The following is a 19,636-nucleotide window of genomic DNA, read 5'->3' as shown; positions in this document are numbered from 1 at the left end:
AAGGAGGAAAGTCTCAAGGGAGGAAGAGACAGTGAGAAGGAACTTTGGAGCCAGGTTTAAGCTCTTGACTAGCACGTATTGCACTGTTTCCATCACTGGTGACTGCTTTAAGCGTTGGCTCTGGTTCCCTGGTTCATAAGCAATTTTTAATCCGGTTAATAGTGCTAAAGCCATATTACTCTAAATTGGCATACTGAAAAATGGTCAGCTGTTATATCAAGATTTCTTGCCTTTTCTTCCCATCCCCCTTTAGTAATACTTTCCAAATTCACTGATAGTGATTATCAGGCAGGAATTAATTTGGAAGAAACACAGGAATGTGGGATTCAGTTTTTCAGGGGACAGTTTTAAGCATTCTTAATGAGAGACTTGATAATGAAGGTAGGTAGGTAGATCTGTAGATTCACTTTGCATTGAAACATTTTTCTGCTGTTTCAGAGGTGCTTGCTGAAGGATCCCCACGTCCTCTGTCTTCAGTGCCTGATGTGACGCATCATTTGGTGACCATGCAGTCAGGGAGGCAGTCATATGAGGTGTCTGTCTTAACTGCCGTAAATCCACAGGAGGTAAAACTGTCTCTTGCCCTTACTTTGTTTCTGTGGAGATTAATGTGGAGAATGATTGGGAATCTATTTCAGAGGATCTGAAAAAATTCTCTAATTCCCCTTTCCTGGAGACTTAGATTAGAATATCTTACCTTAAGCTAAGCATGAGTCCAGGTTTGAAAGGAACCTGAGTGAGTATTAGGGTCTGCTGAATTGGGAGATTGGTCTTTCACAGCTGGGACTCTGAGCTCTAGTTTCCTTGATACACATGCCCTAATTAATGAGATCCGCTCCTCCTGTTCTTGCCTCACTTGCGATGAAGATGCTGCTTTTATTTTATAAAGAAAATAACATCCTGGGACAAAGTAGTCCTTGAGCAAAAAAGATAGTGACAAAATCATTAGAAATAATTATCATTCATTTTGCTAGGGCCAGTTGTCTCGGAGATACCAGGCTGAACCAACTGGGCATATGGGAATGTGTCCACTTGCTTGTTGAGTGAGAACCATCATCTAAATCAAAGGGGGCTTTTAGATTGATTCTAAGCCACCCCTTACTCTGTTTTTTTGGCTCTGACCCGGAAAACAGAATGAAAACCAGTTGGGCTTCTAGAATCTTAGGATATTTTATTGGCCTTATGTCGTGGAGGTAGATGACTTCCTCATGAGCTCGTTTCATATGCATAAGCTTTTGCCAAAACCTGTATATTCTGGCTTTGGTGTTATAGTATCTTTCACTTTTCCTTTCATTATAGCCTGTAGACCACAGTCCGCTGTTACAGCATTCAAATGACTGCCTCCTATATTGAATGGTCTCAATTTTTCTGTAATATTTCTGAGGATATCCAGGATCAGAAGGCTCTGGGCATGCATGCTAATGTTTCTTCCAGGACCTTTCCTTGTATTCATCACTGCGACCCATTGTCTCAGGCTTGCTTATGTTATATTGAAAGTTTTTGCTATTTGGTATTTGGTTCTTTCCTAAGTCACCTTCTCCTGGTAACTGCTTTGGAACATGTCTCACCTGTGGAGTCTTCCTTTATTTGTTCCCCTCTTCGTTTATCTATTTAAAATGTTTTATTATGGAAGTTTTCAAAGAGTATAAATACTGAGAACGAGAATAGTATAGTGAATCCATGTACTTGTCACCCATCTTCAACAATTAACCCTCTACTGTTCTTATCACTTCCTTCCTACTGTTTGCTGTTGGTGTTTTATTTGTACTGCAGTATTTTAAATCAAATCATAGACATTTCATCTGTAAATATTTCTCTGTTATTTTTTCATATCTTTATTATACCCAACAAAATTAACAATAATTTATTGATATCCTCTGATTCTTAGCCTTCTGAATTTTTTCTCAGAAAGAATCTTTTTATGGTTGGTTGGTTTGAATTAGAATTCAAACAAAGCCTATACATTGCATTTGGTTAATAATTCTCTTTCTCTCTAATAGTCCTCCCCCTCTTTTTTTCAGTATGGCTATCTATTTAAGGAATTGGGTTGTTTGTCTTATAGCATTTCCCACATTCTGATTTTGGTTGATTGACTCCTTTTGTTGTTTGATATATTTCTCTATCCACAGACTTCCTGAAAACTGGTAATTACGTTTAGAGGCTTGATTAGATTACCGTTTGTTTTTCCTCTTGGCAAGAATATTTTATAGGTGGTACTCTTGCTTCCTACTACATCTCATCAGGAGACACGTGATATTTGGTTGTTCTCCTCTTACTGATCTCAAGATTGACCAGTGGGTTATGTAAAAGTTTTGGCAACAATTACTGATCATGGCCTAGATCTGTTTTTTCATTAGGGCTTGCAAAACAGTGATACCTTATTCTCTTTTTCCTTCTGCTTTTATTAACTGTGATTCTTCTATAAAAGAAATACTTGCATTAACTATTGGGTTGCTCTGAAATAGTTCAGGAAAGTCATCCCCTTCTTTTTGTACCTAGTACAAATTATTATCCTGATATACCAATCCACAACACTCGTTTTCTTTTTTTTTTTTTTTTTTTTTTGTGGTACTTGGGCCTCTCACTGTTGTGGCCTCTCCCACTACTGAGCATAGGCTCCAGACACGCAGGCTCAGAGGCCATGGCTCACGGGCCCAGCCGCTCCGCGGCACGTGGGATCTTCCCGGACCGGGGCACGAACCCATGTCCCCTGTATCAGCAGGTGGACTCTCAACCACTGCGCCACCAGGGAAGCCTCCAACGTTTTCTTTTTTTATATTTGAAACTTTGGAGTTTTTCTCTCCCATACTGCTAAATACCTTTTTTAATTGAAGCACTCCAGATTACCCCAAATAAATGCCAGATGAATAAAGATAATTCATTCAACAGATATTATGTACCTGATGTGTGCAAGGCACTCTGCTGGGTACTAGTTATACAGTAGTAAACAAAATATAATCTCTGTCTCAAAGAGCTTAGAGTCAGAGTTAGGACCTCTGCCTTTCATAACTCCATAGCTATGTAAATGGTGCCCCTGGAGTTGTGCTGTACAGAGAGTTTAGAATGGGAAGGGCAACAGGTCAGGGAACTGGCAATTTTTATACAGGGTAGTAGTGTTAGTCTTGGGGGAAGTCAGGGAGTAAGTTTTAGAGTTTAAGTTGAGACCTGAGGGATGAATAGCAATCATCTTGATGGAGAAGTGGGAGAGATTTGAAGAAATTTAACAGGCGTAAAGGTAGCAATGTGTACAAAGGAGAGGGAGCATGCCTGACTATGGAACCACAAAGGGTTGAGTGTGATGGACATGGAATGGAAAGATTGGTGTGGGATGGAAAAATGAGAGCAGGAAAGACAAGCTGGTTCTTCTCTTTAAGGGCCTTATAGGACATGATTTTATCCTGGGGGCACTGGGGAGCCACTGCATGGTTTTAAATGGGGTATGACATGGTCAGATTTGTGTATGCAGAAAGTCCAGTAATAGCACATTTGTTCTCTTGAAACTGTAGCTGGCTTCCGAGTGTCCTTGTCTGGGAGATGCTCACTCACAGCCTCAGGCAGACACAGTAACACAGACTACCTAAAAAAAAAAACAAAGGAAAACTTGGCCTTCACTCCAGGAGAACACAAAGGGCCTTTAAGTCCTGTGTACCCAGTTTCAGAGTGGAAGCCTCAGACGCTTAATAGAAAAATATTAACACTGCAAGAGGAAAGTGCTACCCTTAGATGTAGTTGAAAATCCTTCACTATCACCTTTTCCTCATGGACCCTTATGTATTTACAAATATAACTTCTGTCTGAGCCTCACTTCTTTTGTCTTTCCTTTACTATACCATTATTACCTTCCACCCATCAAGGCATTTTCATTGCTCATCCCCTCCTTTTCCTTCTGAAGGTGGGCTTATCACATCCTCCAATACCTTCATTTTTTTTCAAGCTATAAGCCCCTAAAGGCTCCAGGTTTCATCCTCTTCCTCATCTGGGGTCCAGGTACTGACTGTTCCTCCAGTGAGTGAGGAATATTGACTCCTTAGGGATTATTCTCAGATGCCAGAGAAGGAGAAGGCAATAGCAACCCTTAAAACAACACATGCCCATTCCAAATTGTTTTTTAAAGATCACCATGCATTGTAGATCAGACCTGTAAGAATCTGCTGATGCACTTCTAATTGGACTCCTGTAAATATGATCTAAAAATAAAAATAACTTAATCAAGAACAAGTGTCAGAAATTATCATGGAAAGTATATGAAAAACTACAAGTTAACTCTCACTCAGATGGTTCAAATTGGGCAATTCTGATTTTTCCTCAGTGTGGCCAGGTCTTCTGAGAATCAGACAGAGGACTCATTGTACAGACCCAGCTGAGACCCCAGGGCTTTTGACCTTCTGTGGACTAAAGGTCATCCCAATTGGGGTTCCATAGCCACACTGACTTCACATTCTTGAATTCAAGAACCAGTATAAGTGATTGCCAGTTAGCTTTGACTGTATCTTAGAACGTTTCCCAAATAAAACAAGGAGGAAAACAGAAATTACAAATTCTTTAACATTTCTCATAAAGTGCCATTGCTAAGTTACAGTGTAAACATCTGGATCTTGGTCTAGATTAAAAATATACCATTCCTAATCTCTACCACACAGTATCAAATGAAATCTGTGGTTTCTTTCTCTAAGTTTAAAATTTTTCTTTAAATTCCATACCATTGAATTCTACTATGTAAATTACCTTCATCTAAATTAAGATCACCAAATAAATATATCTCCAGCTCTAGAATTTATCTGATTAGATTTTAACAAACAATGTTTATTGTTTTCACTGTATTATTCCCATCTCATTTTCTTTTCATAATAAAATGGAACCCAGTTTCATCAATTATTATACAAAAACACCTTTCAACAGGAACCTTGAATGTAGAGTAGAATGTCCACAGTAGCTGCCACCCTATTGGAGACTCTCAGGCTTGTCTTCCCTCATCACAGGAAAGGTATTTTAAGCCCAGGAAATCCCTGGATTTTTCATGAGTGAGTTGTAGCTCTCACGTAGAACTCCATTCCTTTTACTTCTTCTTGAGCCTTCAGCCTGTACTTTGGCTAACTGACTGATGTAAGATTTTTGGTTCCACCAGTTCTGATTTCCCTGTGGTTATAGATTCCTCCATCACTGACTAGTGAGTATGTGATACACAAATAATAGTTTGGGTTATAGGATATTATAATTATTATCAGGATATTTTACTGCTATAGTAGGAATGCCAGCATCATCAAATGGTCAAAGTGCTGTCCCAAGGCCAGTATATAAATGAAATCTATCAGTCTGTGCATATCTTCTGATTTGGAACTAGCTGTCCCTGATTCACCCCTGCAATGCATTCCCCACCCCCAATTGTAAACCTTTCACTTAGTATGAATTATTTTTCCTGTTATTCACTGGTAACTATTCCAGATTTGTTTTTAATCTCTTACAGTTACTAAACCAAGGAGATTTAACTGAAGGACGGACATGAGCATGGGTGCTGACTCCTGGAAGATCAGCTCTACCTGATCCCAGAGTGCATGTAGTGGGAACAGGATGCAATGGCTCACAGTTTGCCAGAACCAAAATGAATCTGAGAAGGACAGGACCCCACTTTTGCCTCTGTTCATCTTTCCTGGCCTAGAAGATGACTGTAGGAGAGCTTCTCTTCAACTACCATCTGATTCAGACAAGAAAGAAAGCAGTGAATGTGGGCTGGGTAACTGTACCTACCTCTCTTCCCACTGCACAACTCTGGGATAGACTTCTCCCAAAAGTGAATTTGATTATTTGTTGGCTGAAGTTTCTCAGTAAGACTGTTGAGGGGAGGTTTTCCTTTGAAGAGTTTTCATCCCATACTGAGCTGTCTTTTCACATGGGTGAACTAAATCCTAAATCCTGCCACCAACCATAAAACTTCACCAAGAAGTTAAGCTTTCAAGATGCCTTGTTGCTTTCGAGAAGGGAATGATGTCAGTTCTGTTGTGACAGTCTCCCTTTAGCAACCTGAGTAAGAGACTCTCTGCCACTGGTCTTCAAAAAAATAAATTACTTGAACCCCTGCTTGTCCCAGGCTGAGGTACTATCTTGTCCTGTACACCTCTACTTGGCCACTTTGCTTTCTTTGTTTATGGAACATACAGTAGCATGTTAAGAGGTTGTTTGTTTTTTGCTTTTTGTTTTTTTAAGTTAAAAATCACCTGATTCAGAGCTTCAATTGTTTTTCCTTTAAATAAACAAAACAGCCAGTCAGTTTTTTGGCTCCTTGTTTTAAACAAAATTTGTTTTCTTTTGAGAGGAGATTAAGAAAATAATTCAGTCTTTCCCTTTAAGATAGGGCACTGATTTACCCTCAGGAGTCCATGCAGGTAAAACCGAGCTCAGAAGTCTTCAGGAAGATGACATGAGCATCTTCATCTCCAACTAGCAAACCCACATGGTAGTTATCAGAGTATCATTCTTGTCATCACCAAAAGGACCATGTTTGAGTCTGGAAAAGTGGCAATAATAGCAGATATTTTTGAATATTTCCAGAAAGATACTTTTAAAAACATGAGAAAGGTTCTTCTGTCAGAGTAGGCACTCTTGCTACCATCATCCTGTCTTTAGAGTTACTGAGAGAGAATATTTCATTATTATTGGTGAGAAGAAAAGTATCCAGAGATCACCTACTAGAAAATCATGGCTGTCAGAAGTTTCAAATTTATTAAAATGAACCTCATGCTAACATAGTACACACATGCACACAGTGACACATTCTAAGCAGATAACAGCAAAGAATTAACTGCTGTTTTAAATAATTATAGTTCTTAATTTGTTAATGACATGCATAATTATCCTGTGCTAGATAGACTGAGTTCATATCAATTACTTGTATTCTTAAAATGCCAGTTTTGGCTTCCAGTAGCCTTACTTTTATACTAGAACAGTGGTTTTCAACCAAGGACATTTTGCCACCCAGGGGACTTTTCATAATATCTGGAGACATTTTTGGTTGTCATAACTGAGGAGAGGGGTGCTATTGGCATCTAGTAAATAGAGGCCAGGGGTACTGCTAACCATCCTACAATGTATAGCTCCCTCACCCAGCACAGACTCATCTGGCCCAAAATATCAATAGTGCTGAGGCTGAAAAACCCCGTATTTGGGGTTGCAAATTTGTCATCCCCCATGGGCTAATCTGATATACAAACATGTTTTGTTTTTCCCACGTATTATTTCCAAATAAATTTTTTTTTTTTGGCCGGGCTGCTCAGCTTGTGGGATCGTAGTTCCCCGATCAGGGATTGAACCGCACGCCCTTGGCAGTGAAAGCGTGGAGTCCTAACCACTGGACGGCCAGGGAATTCCCAGTAAGTTTTAAATTAGTTGCCGACATGCACATTTCTGGTTTCTGTTGAAAATGTGGTTTATCTGGCAATTCTGGGCCTGTATTCCATCAGGGTTGATATTCTCTAGTCTCTACTATCTCCTCCTAATCTGACAGCCAGCCCATTTGCCCCATGTGTTTCCTGACTAGCCTCTGTAGGCATTTGGGCTTATGCCCTTTTTTCTGTACCTGTATGCTTAAGTGTGAGGCACAAAGCAAGAACCCTTAATTAGCTCTGCTCCCTCTACCCTGAACTTCTCCACTTTGATTTACTCGGACCATTCTCTGTTATCTACTTTTCTTTCCCCCATTCTCCAAAAGTAACCATAACTCAAAACCCAAGTTTTGCCTGCCTTGACTCAACCCCCAAGGTAGCTGCTTGATATTATTCGAAAGCAGTCGTTTGAAGTATACTGATTAACCAAATGATTTGAGATTATCTGGTAATTCATAAGACAGCTCCTCTAGTTCTTTCTTGGGGCTTGTAGGCTGTTCTAGAGATTCTTCTAAATCCTGCCGTGGATTCCTGATGCCGAATTTTGTAGTTTCATGAGTGCTGCAGAATAAATTAAAGAATTATAAAATTTTAAATATCAAAGGAAGCATCTTGTAAGGCTTAAGCATGGTTTCAACATTATCATTATTTTGTATGGGGTATAAAGGCAAATTTCTAGGGGGAAAACTGAGATAGGAATTAGGGGAAGAGCTACTAGGACTTGAAACAAAATTTAGAGTAATAGAAATACTGTGCTTTTCTCCCTTTGACTTATATGATATCAATGGAGGAGGTGGTGCTAATGAGTTGCCTTTAAAAAATGCTAGATTTGGGACTTCCCTGGTGGTGCAGTGGTGCAGAATCTGCCTGCCAATGCAGGGGACACAGGTTCGAGCCCTGGTCTGGGAAGATCCCACATGCCACAGAGCAACTAAGCCTGTGCTCTACAGTCCACAAGCCACAGCTACTAAAGCCCACGTGCCTAGAGCCTGTGCTCCACAACAAGAGAAGCCACCGCAGTCAGAAGCCTGTGCACAGCAATGAAGAGCAGACCCCGCTTAGCGCAACTAGAGAAAGCCCGCGCGCAGCAACGAAGAAGACCTGACGCAGCCATAAATAAATAAATAAATTTATTATTTTAAAAAAGCTAGATTTGAACAAGCCATGGTGACCAAGCTGAGGGGAAAAGAAAGGCTTTGATTGTACAGGATATTTACAGCTTTTATTGTGGCCCTATAACGGTTTTTACTTTCACTTATCCAATAAGTAAATAAATGAAGAGTGTAGTTTATCATTTTATAGGAAGTAAAAATATACATGATTTTTCTTCAGAATTGAAGTAGAAGTACTTTTGACTGATGGCATTGGACTGGGATTGGAAAAATGATCTCTTTCAAATTGAAGGAATCTAGACCTAATACACAATAGCTATATTTTATTCACAACTGCACTACTCACCAAATTTAAATGTGTTACTTGGAGATCTCTAGATTAGTGTTCTATAAATACAGGATTGTGATCTCAAAATATGAGTGACTGTTCTAAAGCTTCCTCCCAGTGGCATTACTAGAGATGCGACTTGAGAGCTGCAGGATGACAGCAGTATCTCCGATTACCTGGGACAATCACGGACTTCTGATTGCTCCTTGCACTGTAAAGCCCGGTTGCCCTGACCCTTGTTCCTCACAAAGTCTTCATCCAGCCCAGCATGCTTCAGGGTGTCTCGATACCGTTGTTCTGCTTCCTTCCTGGCAAGGTCCTGTGGAATGGAAGTTAATCTGCTGTAGCTGAATTACCAGATAATTCTGAATTGTTTGCTTAATCTGTATGCTTATAATGCTGCTTTTCCACCCCCCCCCCCCCAGTAGTGCTGGAACAGATTTGTATGAAAATTACTTAGAGCCTTATTTTCAAGCTTTAAAGTACATAGGAACCTACCTGAAGATCGGGTTAAAATGTAGATTCTTATTAGGTAGTTCTCAGATGGGGCCTGCAATTCTGTATTTCTAATACTCTCAGGAGATGCCACCTGTTGTTTTGGGAACCACACCTTTGTGAGGCAAGGATTTAGATTTTTGGAAGACCAAGTGAGACCCAGATGAAAAAGATGGACTAAAAACATTTTTAACATTTAAAAGCAACCAAACCATCATCAGGAACACTGAAATATAACAAATTGAAAATAAGCTGCACTTGTAACATTCTTAACAGGATGGATGGTATGCATGTAGACCAGAAAAAGGTTATTTTTTGTTTGTTTAAGTGTTCAAGAGCAAAGTCATATAGAGTACTTTGCATTTTTCCTAGAGTGGTGAAAGATCTTTTGAGATCTGAGAGTGAGCTTGCTAGGAAAAAGCTAACATGAAGAGCAAACGTCATTATGAGAAATTTTTACTTAGCAATGCAAGTTGCTAAGTAAATCCAAGACAGTCCAGTGTGTGTGTAATATGTAGGGGATTGGGAAGGACTGGACCCAGGAAATGCCTAAATAATGCACTGGCTGTAGGACAGATAATGCCCAACATTTGGAACCAGGTCACTAGGGAATGCCAACTTTTGTTTGAAACTCGGGAGAGGAGAGAGATCTACAGAGCTTGATGCAGCTCAAAGCTATCTGGGATGGTGGCCTTTCTAAGACTGTTCAAGTAGCCCCAGAGCTTCCTTAGGGAGATCTCAACTGTGTCCAACTTCCCTAGGAGTCTAGAGAACATCTTAAAGTGACTCTTCCAGCCAGAAAGCCACTTAATCTGGAAGAGGCCTTGTGGGGTGCTTGTGAGCATCTCAACCCCTGAAGATCTATAAATGTGCCACAGCTGTAGAGGCTGGGGGTGCCTATGGCACCAGCACTACAGGAGGAGAGATGACATTAGCCAGTTAAAGATACTCCAACACAGCCAAACTGTCAATTGTATGCCTGGGATCTAACCCCCACTCTGATTCAAGCTGAAGGCTAGACTATAGAGAAAACCCCAGGAAGTGAAATATCCCTTTATAGATGCCTTTGGAATCCAGTCTTGGATGAAATCAGTCCAATGTTCACCAGTGTACTACTTAACTTTGGGGAAAGATGGTAGTAATAAAATGAGCCAAATTTAGAATCTGAGCCTAAAGGAAGTGTTTAATACCCAGATATTAAGCTGTTTCATAATTTCTAAGAGCCCTTTCATCTAAGACAGAAAGAAAGTGAATGACGGTTTAGATTTACCTTGGTAACTTGTTCGAAGAGATAGGGCCTTATTTGTATTCTCTTCTTCATTTCCTCCAATTCTTTCTTATACTCTTTTGCTCTTTTACGGTCATTGTTCCTGGAATTAACAAGATTTTTAGAATGAATTCCAGGTTTTTCCAATCCGGAATACCTTTAATTTCAGTTAAGTGGAATAACTCCCACAGACATGGTAAATTCCTAACTGTGCCTGTCAAAATCCTTGACTATGGTTACAGGAGCCTACTGTAATAACCCCATTTTGCCATTTTCAAGACAAATGGCTCCCAAGATAGTTATTCCTTAGACACACAGAGGACACCGACCGATTCTCTTTCAGCTTTGCTTTGAACACCTCCTCCAGGCTTTTATGGGGATCCATGGCTTTTGCACGCAAGGTCACAGATTTAGATATCGCCTGACACTTCTTTTTGTGCATCTCCGACCACTGAGTACTTTGATCTGCTTTGTCTTTTTTCTCAAGTGAACTTCTAAAGGGAAGAGGCAAAAAAAGAATACAAATGACCAACCTGGGTATACTTTAGAAGCAATCTTAGTAACCTCTCTGGAAAGTCAGTTGGTTTTTTCTATGAATGGGTGAGTAATTTACCACACTGGCATTTCAGAAAGAAGAAGATTCTGGATTAAATGCACTGGCAGATGAAGCCTTCCCAGCACTATGGACAGTGAATTTCTACTCCAGGAGAAGTTCACTAATTGAACTGAAAAACATGAGTTAAAATATTCTTACACTCAGGTGTCCTGCCATCTGGAAACAAAATAATACTAATTGCTACCATTTGCTGAGCTACCTACACTGAACCACGTGCAGACAGGCACCAATAAGTGCTTTATAGCCATTAGCTTTTGTAAATTTTCATAGCTGCCCTGTGAGGTAAGGACTGTAAGTCTCCCTTTTTATAGGCAACAAGATTGACCCTCAGGGAGGGTAAACCACTTGCTTGAAGCTACCCAGCATGCCAGTGGAAAAGCCAAGATTAGAACCAGGATGTCTGACTCCCAAGCCTCTGCCCTTGACAACTGTGCTGTAAATGGTGGGCTGGAAGGTGCCTGGGTTCATGGTCCTTTGGGAATACAAACCTGCATTTCCACAGAGAACTGGAAATGGGCCTCCCTCAATGCACAATTTGGGGTCAACCAGCAGCACTTAGTTTGTACAAATACCATTCTACAAGGTACTATGGAGAGTTCTACCAAAAGAAAAAACAGTCAAGACTCTTGCAGTAGGGTGTTTATATTCAAATGGACTTATTAGGAAGGAGGGCATGACAGTTTAATCTGCTAATATGTCAAACTCCCTATTGCCAGAACGCAGATATGGACATTCTCTGCAGGTGGGCCACTGTCTGGTTCATGAGACCTATCGTAGTGGGACTTCAGGATTCTGATGCATTTAGCCTTGATTCAGTAACGCTGTGAAATCTGAGGAAGGAGGGAGTATACCTTGGATTCTAAATACATTTCCAAAATCCCTGTTGTGGGTCTTAAAGAGCCAAGTAGATTCCATGTACTCCTCTGTGAGCCCCACAGGAAGGCACTGAGATGCCAGTCCTCTCCCAGAGCTAAGCCACCAGTTACAGCATGACCTCTCCTGCTGACTTCAGCTCAGAGGCCTAGTGGAGGAATTCCTGCTGGGGTGCTGGCTGGATGAGACTACCATGACAGAGTCAGGTCAGTTAAAGAGTTAAAAATAAGGAGGCTCCTGCTTCCCAACCAACTTCTAATAGTTCCCCAAGATGGAACTCAGAGAATCTCAAACCTATGCGATGGATGCCTCATCTTCTTTGTGGCAGGGTCACACACAGGTTCAGGCTTCTCTGAATTCCTGTTCCTAATGCTTCCTTCCTCTTTCACCAGTGGGTCTTTATGCTTGTTATTCTGTTTGGAAACTTGTTTCTTTCCAGCCTTTGTCTGGCTGACTTCTCATTCTTCAGGTTTCACCTCAGGCATCTATTACAAAAGACCCAGGCTGCCCAGTGCCCGCCCCCACCCCTCCCCGCCACAGTCCCCTGCATTTCCCCATCATTGTGCTACTCACAAGATGTGATAGTTGCTTCTTTGCCTTTCTGTATTTCAGACTAGATATTAAACTATAGGTTCTATAAGGTATCTCCAGCCTTAATGCTGTGCCTGGCACAAAGTAAGTCCCCCAAGAATATTGGCTGAGTGATGGTTAAGTGTTCTCCAGCACTAAGTGTGGAGAGTCACATGAATTCCTGTCCTGATCAAGACTCCCTTTCCACCCCTTTCGGTCTCTCTGATAACAGGAGAGAAGGCCCAGCAGCAGAGTGCTTTCCAGCACTGGGGCCAAGATCTGAGCACTGTGGATCTCATGCAGCCTGACCACTCACCTGACTGCAGATTCCCTCTTCCTGGTGGCGTCTGTGATGTGCACGGGGAGGGTGTTGGCAGAGAGGGAAGCAAGGCCACTCAGAGAACGACTCCTTGGCAGGGGTGTGCCGGGTGGCTGTGGATATTCCTAGAAGAAATGAAGGCTAATATTGGTAGGACAGCACGTGCAATTAGTTTCTATCTTAACTAGGATTCAATTTTAGCGAAGGACTAGTCAGAGAGAATCTTCAGTTCTTTCTTGGGGTTAAGGCAAGGGTAATGGGATCTTGAGTTTAGTTAAACAGGGCAAGACTTGGATATCAATCCCAAAGTTTTTAATTAAATGAGAAGAATTCTTTGGAATTGGTATTGGGACATGGCAATTGACCCCAACTCCCTGCCTTCCAGACTTGCTTGCACTTATTTCTGAAAAATCCCTCTACAGAGAGGGAAGGAAGGGAAGTATTCTTGTGGTCTTAAATTTTTAGGAACCGTGGATCTGCTTACAGCTGAGCCGCTGTTTTAAAAAAATTAAGATAGAAAAGTGTCATGAGAAGTGCCTTCCATTGAGACCTGGCCCCTCCTGTGTTTAGGGCCTCAGCCCTGACCCTCCTGCAGTGGCCTGGGCTCTCACCCTCCTCCCTTCAGAGGCGGCAGCATCACAGGGCCGAGGAGTACGACGCAGACTGGCGGTTCTCAGCAAGAAGGGCTTGTTGCGAGTCACCTCCTGGGTGTCTCTTCTCTTGGCAGCTCTTTTCTGGAAGGCCTTGTAAAGTTCTTCATAGTCAGGGACGGCAGGATTCACCCGAGGCTGGAATCCAAAGTCAGTGTGCAGAAACCCAAGCTTCTCCTCCCGGGTCCGGGTGGCTATTCGAGGCTGTGAGTCAGCCCGGCCACTGGAGGAGGCAATGGGGGAGGAGGCCATCTGGAGCATGTCCAGGGCTCTCATCTGGATGCGAATTTTCCTCAAGAGCTCAGCTTCTGTGGAGAAGTCAGGGGAGCAAGGGGTGAGAAGGGACCAAGCCTCAACCCAAAAGGTGTGGTGAGCTTTCCCTCTTAAACACTCGCAGTTAGTGTGCTGGAACTCAGCATTAACTTTTCAGGAATTTTCCGAGCTAGTTGGCATCGTGTGGAAAGCTTGAAATTGGCCAGGATAGGAGTATTTATACCATGAAAATGGCAAACACTGCAAATCAACTTCCTTTTTTTTTCCTGGAGAGTGCCTTAATGAATGTTGACTAGGACACCACTGCTGTGTGCCAATCAGGCTGCAGAAGCAGCTACCATTTACACTAACTGAGCACTTTCTACAGTTCCTTCCTCAGAGATGGAGCAGGAGGGATGGGCCAGTCACCTGCTCCTCTCCCAGGTCTCCCTTCTCAGGCAGAGGCCCCACCGTCCACCCAACTGCCCAAGCCCACTGCCCACACTGTTCTCACGTCCTCCTCGCTCATCAGTCCTGCCGCCTCCTCCTCTTTAACCGCTCTCCGGTCCAGCCTCTTCTCATCCTCCCTGCTACTAGTTTCATAATTTCTCAGTTGAATCACTGAAATAGGCTCCTACAGATCAACATCCCTCTGGACTTGCCCGTCCCCCTATAATTATCTCCACAGCAGAGTGAGCTTTCTGAACTTCGTATCTGATCACGAGCCACCCTACTTAAAACCCTTCAGTGGCTCCCCCTGCCCTTGGGATGAAGTCCAAACTCCCTCCCATGGCCTACAAGGCCCCAGGTCTGGCCTGTGCCTGTCTGCCCACCCCCCACTCCTCTTCTGTCTCCCCTCTACCTTTCCATGCCTTGGGTGTGCTCAGCTTTCTTGCTATTACCTTTGCCTGGTACACTCTTCTTCCCTCTTCGTTGAATTCACCATGGCTCCTCCTTCAGGGTCAGTGCTCACTTTCCCTCAGGACTTTCCCTAACTGTTCCCACCACTCATCACACTCTAAGTCAGGTCCCTCTGTTGTAGGTGACATTGGACCCCTAGGCTTCCCCCTTTAACTCCTGCAAGTGTTTGATTTGTAATTATTGGTCTCCCTCCCATGTCCGCAAACTCCACGTCTACTTATTCACGCCTGGGACGTGGCGCATGCTACGGAATGAGCGAATAAAGCCAGAGTCCTTTAACTGAGCTATGCGTCTTGAACTGAGTACCTCACAGGATGTGGGGGGCTTTCCTCGGGGCAGCTGGCTAGTGGTGGCGCGGGCCTAGGGTGGTACTCAGATGTCTCACTGATTCTCTGCTCTGGCACCCGTGCTGCCGCAGAGGGCTTCGTATCCACTCACTGAGCCAGGTGAGGTCAACGGGATGAACCCGGGGCCTCCTACTCCTCTCCCGACTAGGCGCCCCCATTGTATGGGCAGATCCAACCCTACCCCGTGGCCTGCACTGAGCAAGGCCTCTAGCGGGTCCGCCCGAACAGCCCATCTCCGAGCCAGGGTGACCCCTGAGCCCGACTAAACCCCCACAGCACTGCTTGGTACCCCCAGGCAGGAGGCAGGCAGGAGGCAAGGATGTCTTTACCCTGGAGTTTGTCCCCGAGGGCTGGCTCCAGAATGGCTGTGGGGATCCTCCGGATGGCCTTCTGCTTGGGGACTTTGGCCTTAGCTGTGGCAACCAGGTCCCTCTGTTGAATGGCTTTCTTTCGCTGCTCGTCCTTCCCCAGGAAGCTGAAGGGCTTCAAGGAAGAGAGGAGCAGTTCCTTCCTCTTCTGGATCCCTGCCCGCCTGCGTGCCTCGTTGCGCTCCATGATCTCCTGGTAGAGGGGCAAGTAGACGTGCGCAGGCACAGGCTGTGCCCGGAACTGCCGGTGGCACTCGGCCTCCTCCTGGCCCTGCTTCTGGGCCTTCTGCCTCTCATGCTCAAAGGAGGCAGGGGAGGCCAGCCACTGGGCCTTCTTCCAGGCCTCGCGCAGCGTCATGCGGAACGGCTGAGGGACGGTGATGGATGATGCCCAGGAGCTGATGCTTCTGTGCTGGGAGGGAGGCCTGGAGCTGGAGGGTGGCTGAGGCTGAGCCTTGGGAAGGTCGGAGGGCAGGTTGCTCAAGGAGCTGCAGCGCCTCATGGAGCCACACCTGTGGGAAGAGAGCAGCTCTGTGCGTGGAGGACAGGGGGGCCAGGAGGCCTGGCTCCTCCAAGATCCTCCTCCTTCCCCCTCCCCTCCAGCAGGTCACAGTTAGTTTCTCAGCCTCACATTGCAGCCCCACAGGCCTCTAGGCCTGCGCCTTTCTCAACCAGGCTTCTCTCCTTCCCACAGGCCATCCTAGCAGCCCTAGTAGAAAGTCTCTCCTTAGAATGGACCTGAGAATGGCCACTTTGCACTCTTAATATTTTCATTCAGTAGAGAGAAGAGTGCATTCGTGCACAGGAAGCCTTTAGAGTTAGGCCCAGGTTCCAATCTTGCTTCAAACAATGACCAGCTGTGACCTTGAGCAAGGTTCTCTTGGAACCTCAATTTCTTCATCTGTAGAATGGCAAAAATAGTATCTACTTACAGGGTGGTTGGGAGGAGAAAGTAAATATTAAATGAGATAAAGTATATATGCATATAGCAGGGCTTGGCCAAGGGAAATGGACCTTGTTGCCATTCTCAGGGAGGTAGTATATTTGGGAAATGCATCTCTTTAATTGATCCCAAACCTTCAGGTGACTCAAGGTTACCCAAAGTGATTCAGGACTGCTGGGTAGGAATCAGAACATGTTTGGCTGATTCTGGGCTGAAGCCTGGGTAGGTGGCACTTGCAGGAGTGGTCTCTGTTTTACTAAGGAGGAAGGTGAGGCCCAGAGTCATGATGTGACTTGGCCAGAATTGTGCAGTGAGGCAGCTGTTGAACTGCACTGCCTTACCTCGGAGAGGGGGGGAGTTGCACCTGTGGCTTCCCCCTGCCTTTGTCTTGGAAGAAACTCTCCAGGTCTTCATCATCTTCAGAGAGGCTTTCATCACTGTCTGGGTCAGACAGATAAAGGGATTCCAACAGGCGCCACCTGTCTTTCTGCCTTAGTGCCTGCAGGGTCTCGTAAAAATTCGCAGTTGAGTCAGAAGTAGAATCTGTCTCCTCCTCTGGGCTGATGAACTCACCGAGTTTGCCAGCCCTGGGCAAAACCAGCCCATTCCCACACAGCTCCTCTTCTGCCTCTGTGTCTGAGGAGGATTTGGGGGGAAATATCTGAAATGAAATAGAGGAAGACTGTGGGTCAAACTGTGATTTAAAAACTACTAATTTCATTTTAAATAAGTACACATTAGGGACTGAGGCGGGGGACAAAGAAAAATGTGTTCCTTGCTTTAAAGAAATTTCACATATTGGTAAATGAGGTGTGCTTGGTTGAAGGGTGGGAAAGGGAAGCAGAGAGCTGAAGTTGGTTCATGCAGTCCGGTGAGCATTTATGGAGAACCTACCTTCACCATGCACCCCTGCTCTCCAGGAATCCTACCTGTAACTTTGGCCACACTCTGGGACCTGCCCTACTTGGGTTTTACCTACTTGTTGCCAATCTTCGTTTTCCTGCTTCCCTTGTCTATACCGCTGCTTTCCTCATATTCTAGCTACTTTCCTACCCTGTTACTAGGAATGAGTAATTAACAGGAGAGACAGTGTGGTCGAGCTGAAAGAGTCCTAGAAAGTGGGAAATCCAGCTGGGCTTAAATACTCCATTCATTCAGAAAATATTTATTGGGTGCCTCATGTGCATTGAGTATTAGGCTGCGAACAAGACAAACAAGGTCCCTACTCCCATGAGGCTTACATCCTAGTGAAGGGAGAAAGCTAATGTAAGATGGTAATAAATCCAATAAAAGCAATGAAACTGTGAGATTATAGAGTGACGGAGTGGCTATGGGACGCTTTTCTGTTGATAAAAGCCCATCAGATAAAGACCACTAGGAATGTACCTGTAATCAGAACTAGGTTTATTAATTTGCTACAGCATACCGTTGGAAAGTATAGGGAACTTGGCACGGGGTGGGGGCTTTTTCTAGGGTTGGCTTGTCCTGAATGATTCTGAGGAGGGTTAGGGGAAGCAAGGATGGATGGATGCCGTCAGAAAGAGGGCACAGTTTAGTAAGTGGGTGAATGAGCAATTTTTATTCAAAAGGTGACAAGAGCAAAGTAGGGCTGAGTAAGTAATTGATAAGTAAGCATACTCATTTAGAAGTATGGGGTATTAGTCGTTTTGCAGGTACAGTGTGGCCCTGTGAGAAATACTGATTTCTGCTGATATTGCTGCTGGCCTCATCTGGGTCTGTTACAGTCTGAGTTTTACTTTCCCAGTCCTGGGATGATTTTTACTTTCTCACTGCGGAGGACTTGTAGACTGACACCTGATTGGTGAGAAAAACTCCAGCCTTGCTAAGATCTGGGGTAAGTGGGTTTGGGGTTCAAAGAAAAGCAAATACAAAGGTCTTGAGGCAGGGACAAAATTTTGGACTTTTGGAGAGGTAGAAAGAGGGCCAGTGTGGTTGGAGGATAGTAGCAAGAGATATCCTGAAAGAAGCAGGCTGGGGCCATGATGGGACCGCACAGGGTGACTGGTTGGTTGCAGCTGGAAACCAGTTGGGAAGGGCCGCTGCAGGCCTCCAAGTGACACTTGGTGATGGTTGAACTGGGTCCAGCTCTAATACTGAAAAGAACACTGGATTCTGAGTCAAAGGTATGTATGTGCTCTAGCCCTCGCTCTGCTACTAAAGAGCGTGTGATTTTAGGAGAATTCCTTTTTTAAAAAACGACTTTATTGGGCTTCCCCGGTGGCGCAGTGGTTGAGAGTCTGCCTGCCGATGCAGGGGACACAGGTTCGTGCCCTGGTCCGGGAAGATCCCACATGCGGCGGAGCGGCTGGGCCCGTGAGCCATGACCGCTGAGCCTGCGCGTCCGGAGCCTGTGCTCCGCAACGGGAGAGGCCCCAACAGTGAGAGGCCCACGTACCGCAAAAAAACAAACAAACAAAAAAAAACGACTTTATTGATATAATTCACACCTACTATACAATTCATACAAGTGTACAATTCAGTGGGTTTCAGTATAGTCAGAGTTGGGCAACCATCACCACAATCAATTTTAATAACCCCCCAAAAGACCCCATTCCATTTAGCAGTCACTCCCTATTTTCCCTAACCCTCCTCATTCCCCAACCCCTAAGCGACCACCAATTTACTTTGTCTCTATGAATTTGGGGGCAAATTTCTTAATCTCTTTGCGCCTCATTTTTCTCTTCTACAAAATGGAGACAACAATCGTGCTATTAGTCCTGGGGTGGTTGAGAGGATAAGCGGAAACTGGGGGCCATTTCTATGGTTCTATAAGGAGCCTGACGTAAGGGCTCAAGGGGTTCAGGTCCCGGAGTCCGCCTCCGCATCCGTAAACACTGCCCGTTTTAATCCCACGCCCCTGTGACACGCCCTTGCCGTCTGTCTCCAAGGCAACTTCAAACAGTTTCCTCTCTTAGGGATTCCTTTCCGGGGCGCAGAAACGATAACTCCCCTTCTTTTTCTCCCCTCACCTGACGGCTCCACTGAGCGCCGCCGGAGGCTCCCGCAGACCTCCCCACGGTCATCTTCTCAGTGGGGAAGAGACAGAAGCGGCGGAGACAGCGGGGATGACAGCGGCAGTGGAGGTGCAAGCTAAGCGGGTCAGGTTCCTCCCCTTTCTAGCTTGAGCCTCTGATTGGCTCCGAGGCGGATACACGAACCAGTCCCCTTCCCAGGCAGC

General features: G+C 44.5%; 2 protein-coding genes across 5 annotated transcripts in view; one reads left to right on the top strand and one right to left on the bottom strand.

Moving 5' to 3' along the window:
- ZNF410 (zinc finger protein 410) overlaps positions 1-6,267 on the top strand; it is a 40,793-nt gene extending 34,526 nt beyond the window's left edge. For 2 of the 4 annotated variants that reach the window (XM_065871147.1, XM_065871146.1), the window contains exons 9-10: positions 439-566; positions 5,465-5,503. In XM_065871147.1, the coding sequence (XP_065727219.1) occupies positions 439-566; positions 5,465-5,503 (167 nt within the window). Of the gene's footprint in view, positions 1-438; positions 567-5,464 lie in introns of all 4 variants that reach the window. The other 2 variants (XM_065871144.1, XM_065871145.1) reach the window with 2 other exon arrangements.
- Positions 6,268-7,798: 1,531 nt separating this feature from the next.
- FAM161B (FAM161 centrosomal protein B) lies at positions 7,799-19,494 on the bottom strand. Its single transcript, XM_065871651.1, has 9 exons — positions 19,428-19,494; positions 16,779-17,098; positions 15,456-16,006; positions 13,568-13,914; positions 12,954-13,081; positions 10,908-11,072; positions 10,582-10,681; positions 8,993-9,135; positions 7,799-7,937 (listed from the first exon to the last, which is right to left on the bottom strand). The coding sequence occupies exons 1-9, from the start codon at positions 19,479-19,481 to the stop codon at positions 7,799-7,801; spliced, it is 1,947 nt and encodes a 648-aa protein (XP_065727723.1). The 5' UTR covers positions 19,482-19,494.
- Positions 19,495-19,636: the final 142 nt, after the last annotated feature.

The sequence above is a fragment of the Phocoena phocoena genome, chromosome 2 (assembly GCF_963924675.1).
Source record: "Phocoena phocoena chromosome 2, mPhoPho1.1, whole genome shotgun sequence".
NCBI lineage: Eukaryota > Metazoa > Chordata > Mammalia > Artiodactyla > Phocoenidae > Phocoena > Phocoena phocoena.
This window is presented reverse-complemented; position numbering and strand designations above follow the sequence as displayed.

Bases quoted from the DNA above. Each gene is read 5' to 3' on its own strand.
- FAM161B (XM_065871651.1), bottom strand. From the start codon at position 19,481: ATGACCGTGGGGAGGTCTGCGGGAGCCTCCGGCGGCGCTCAGTGGAGC. The intron at 13,915-15,455 runs GTAAAGACATCC...ACTTCTCCACAG, and splicing joins CCTCGGGGACAAACTCCAGG to AAGCTGAGCTCTTGAGGAAA. The intron at 9,136-10,581 runs GTAAATCTAAAC...TCCATTCCACAG, and splicing joins TCTTCGAACAAGTTACCAAG to GACCTTGCCAGGAAGGAAGC.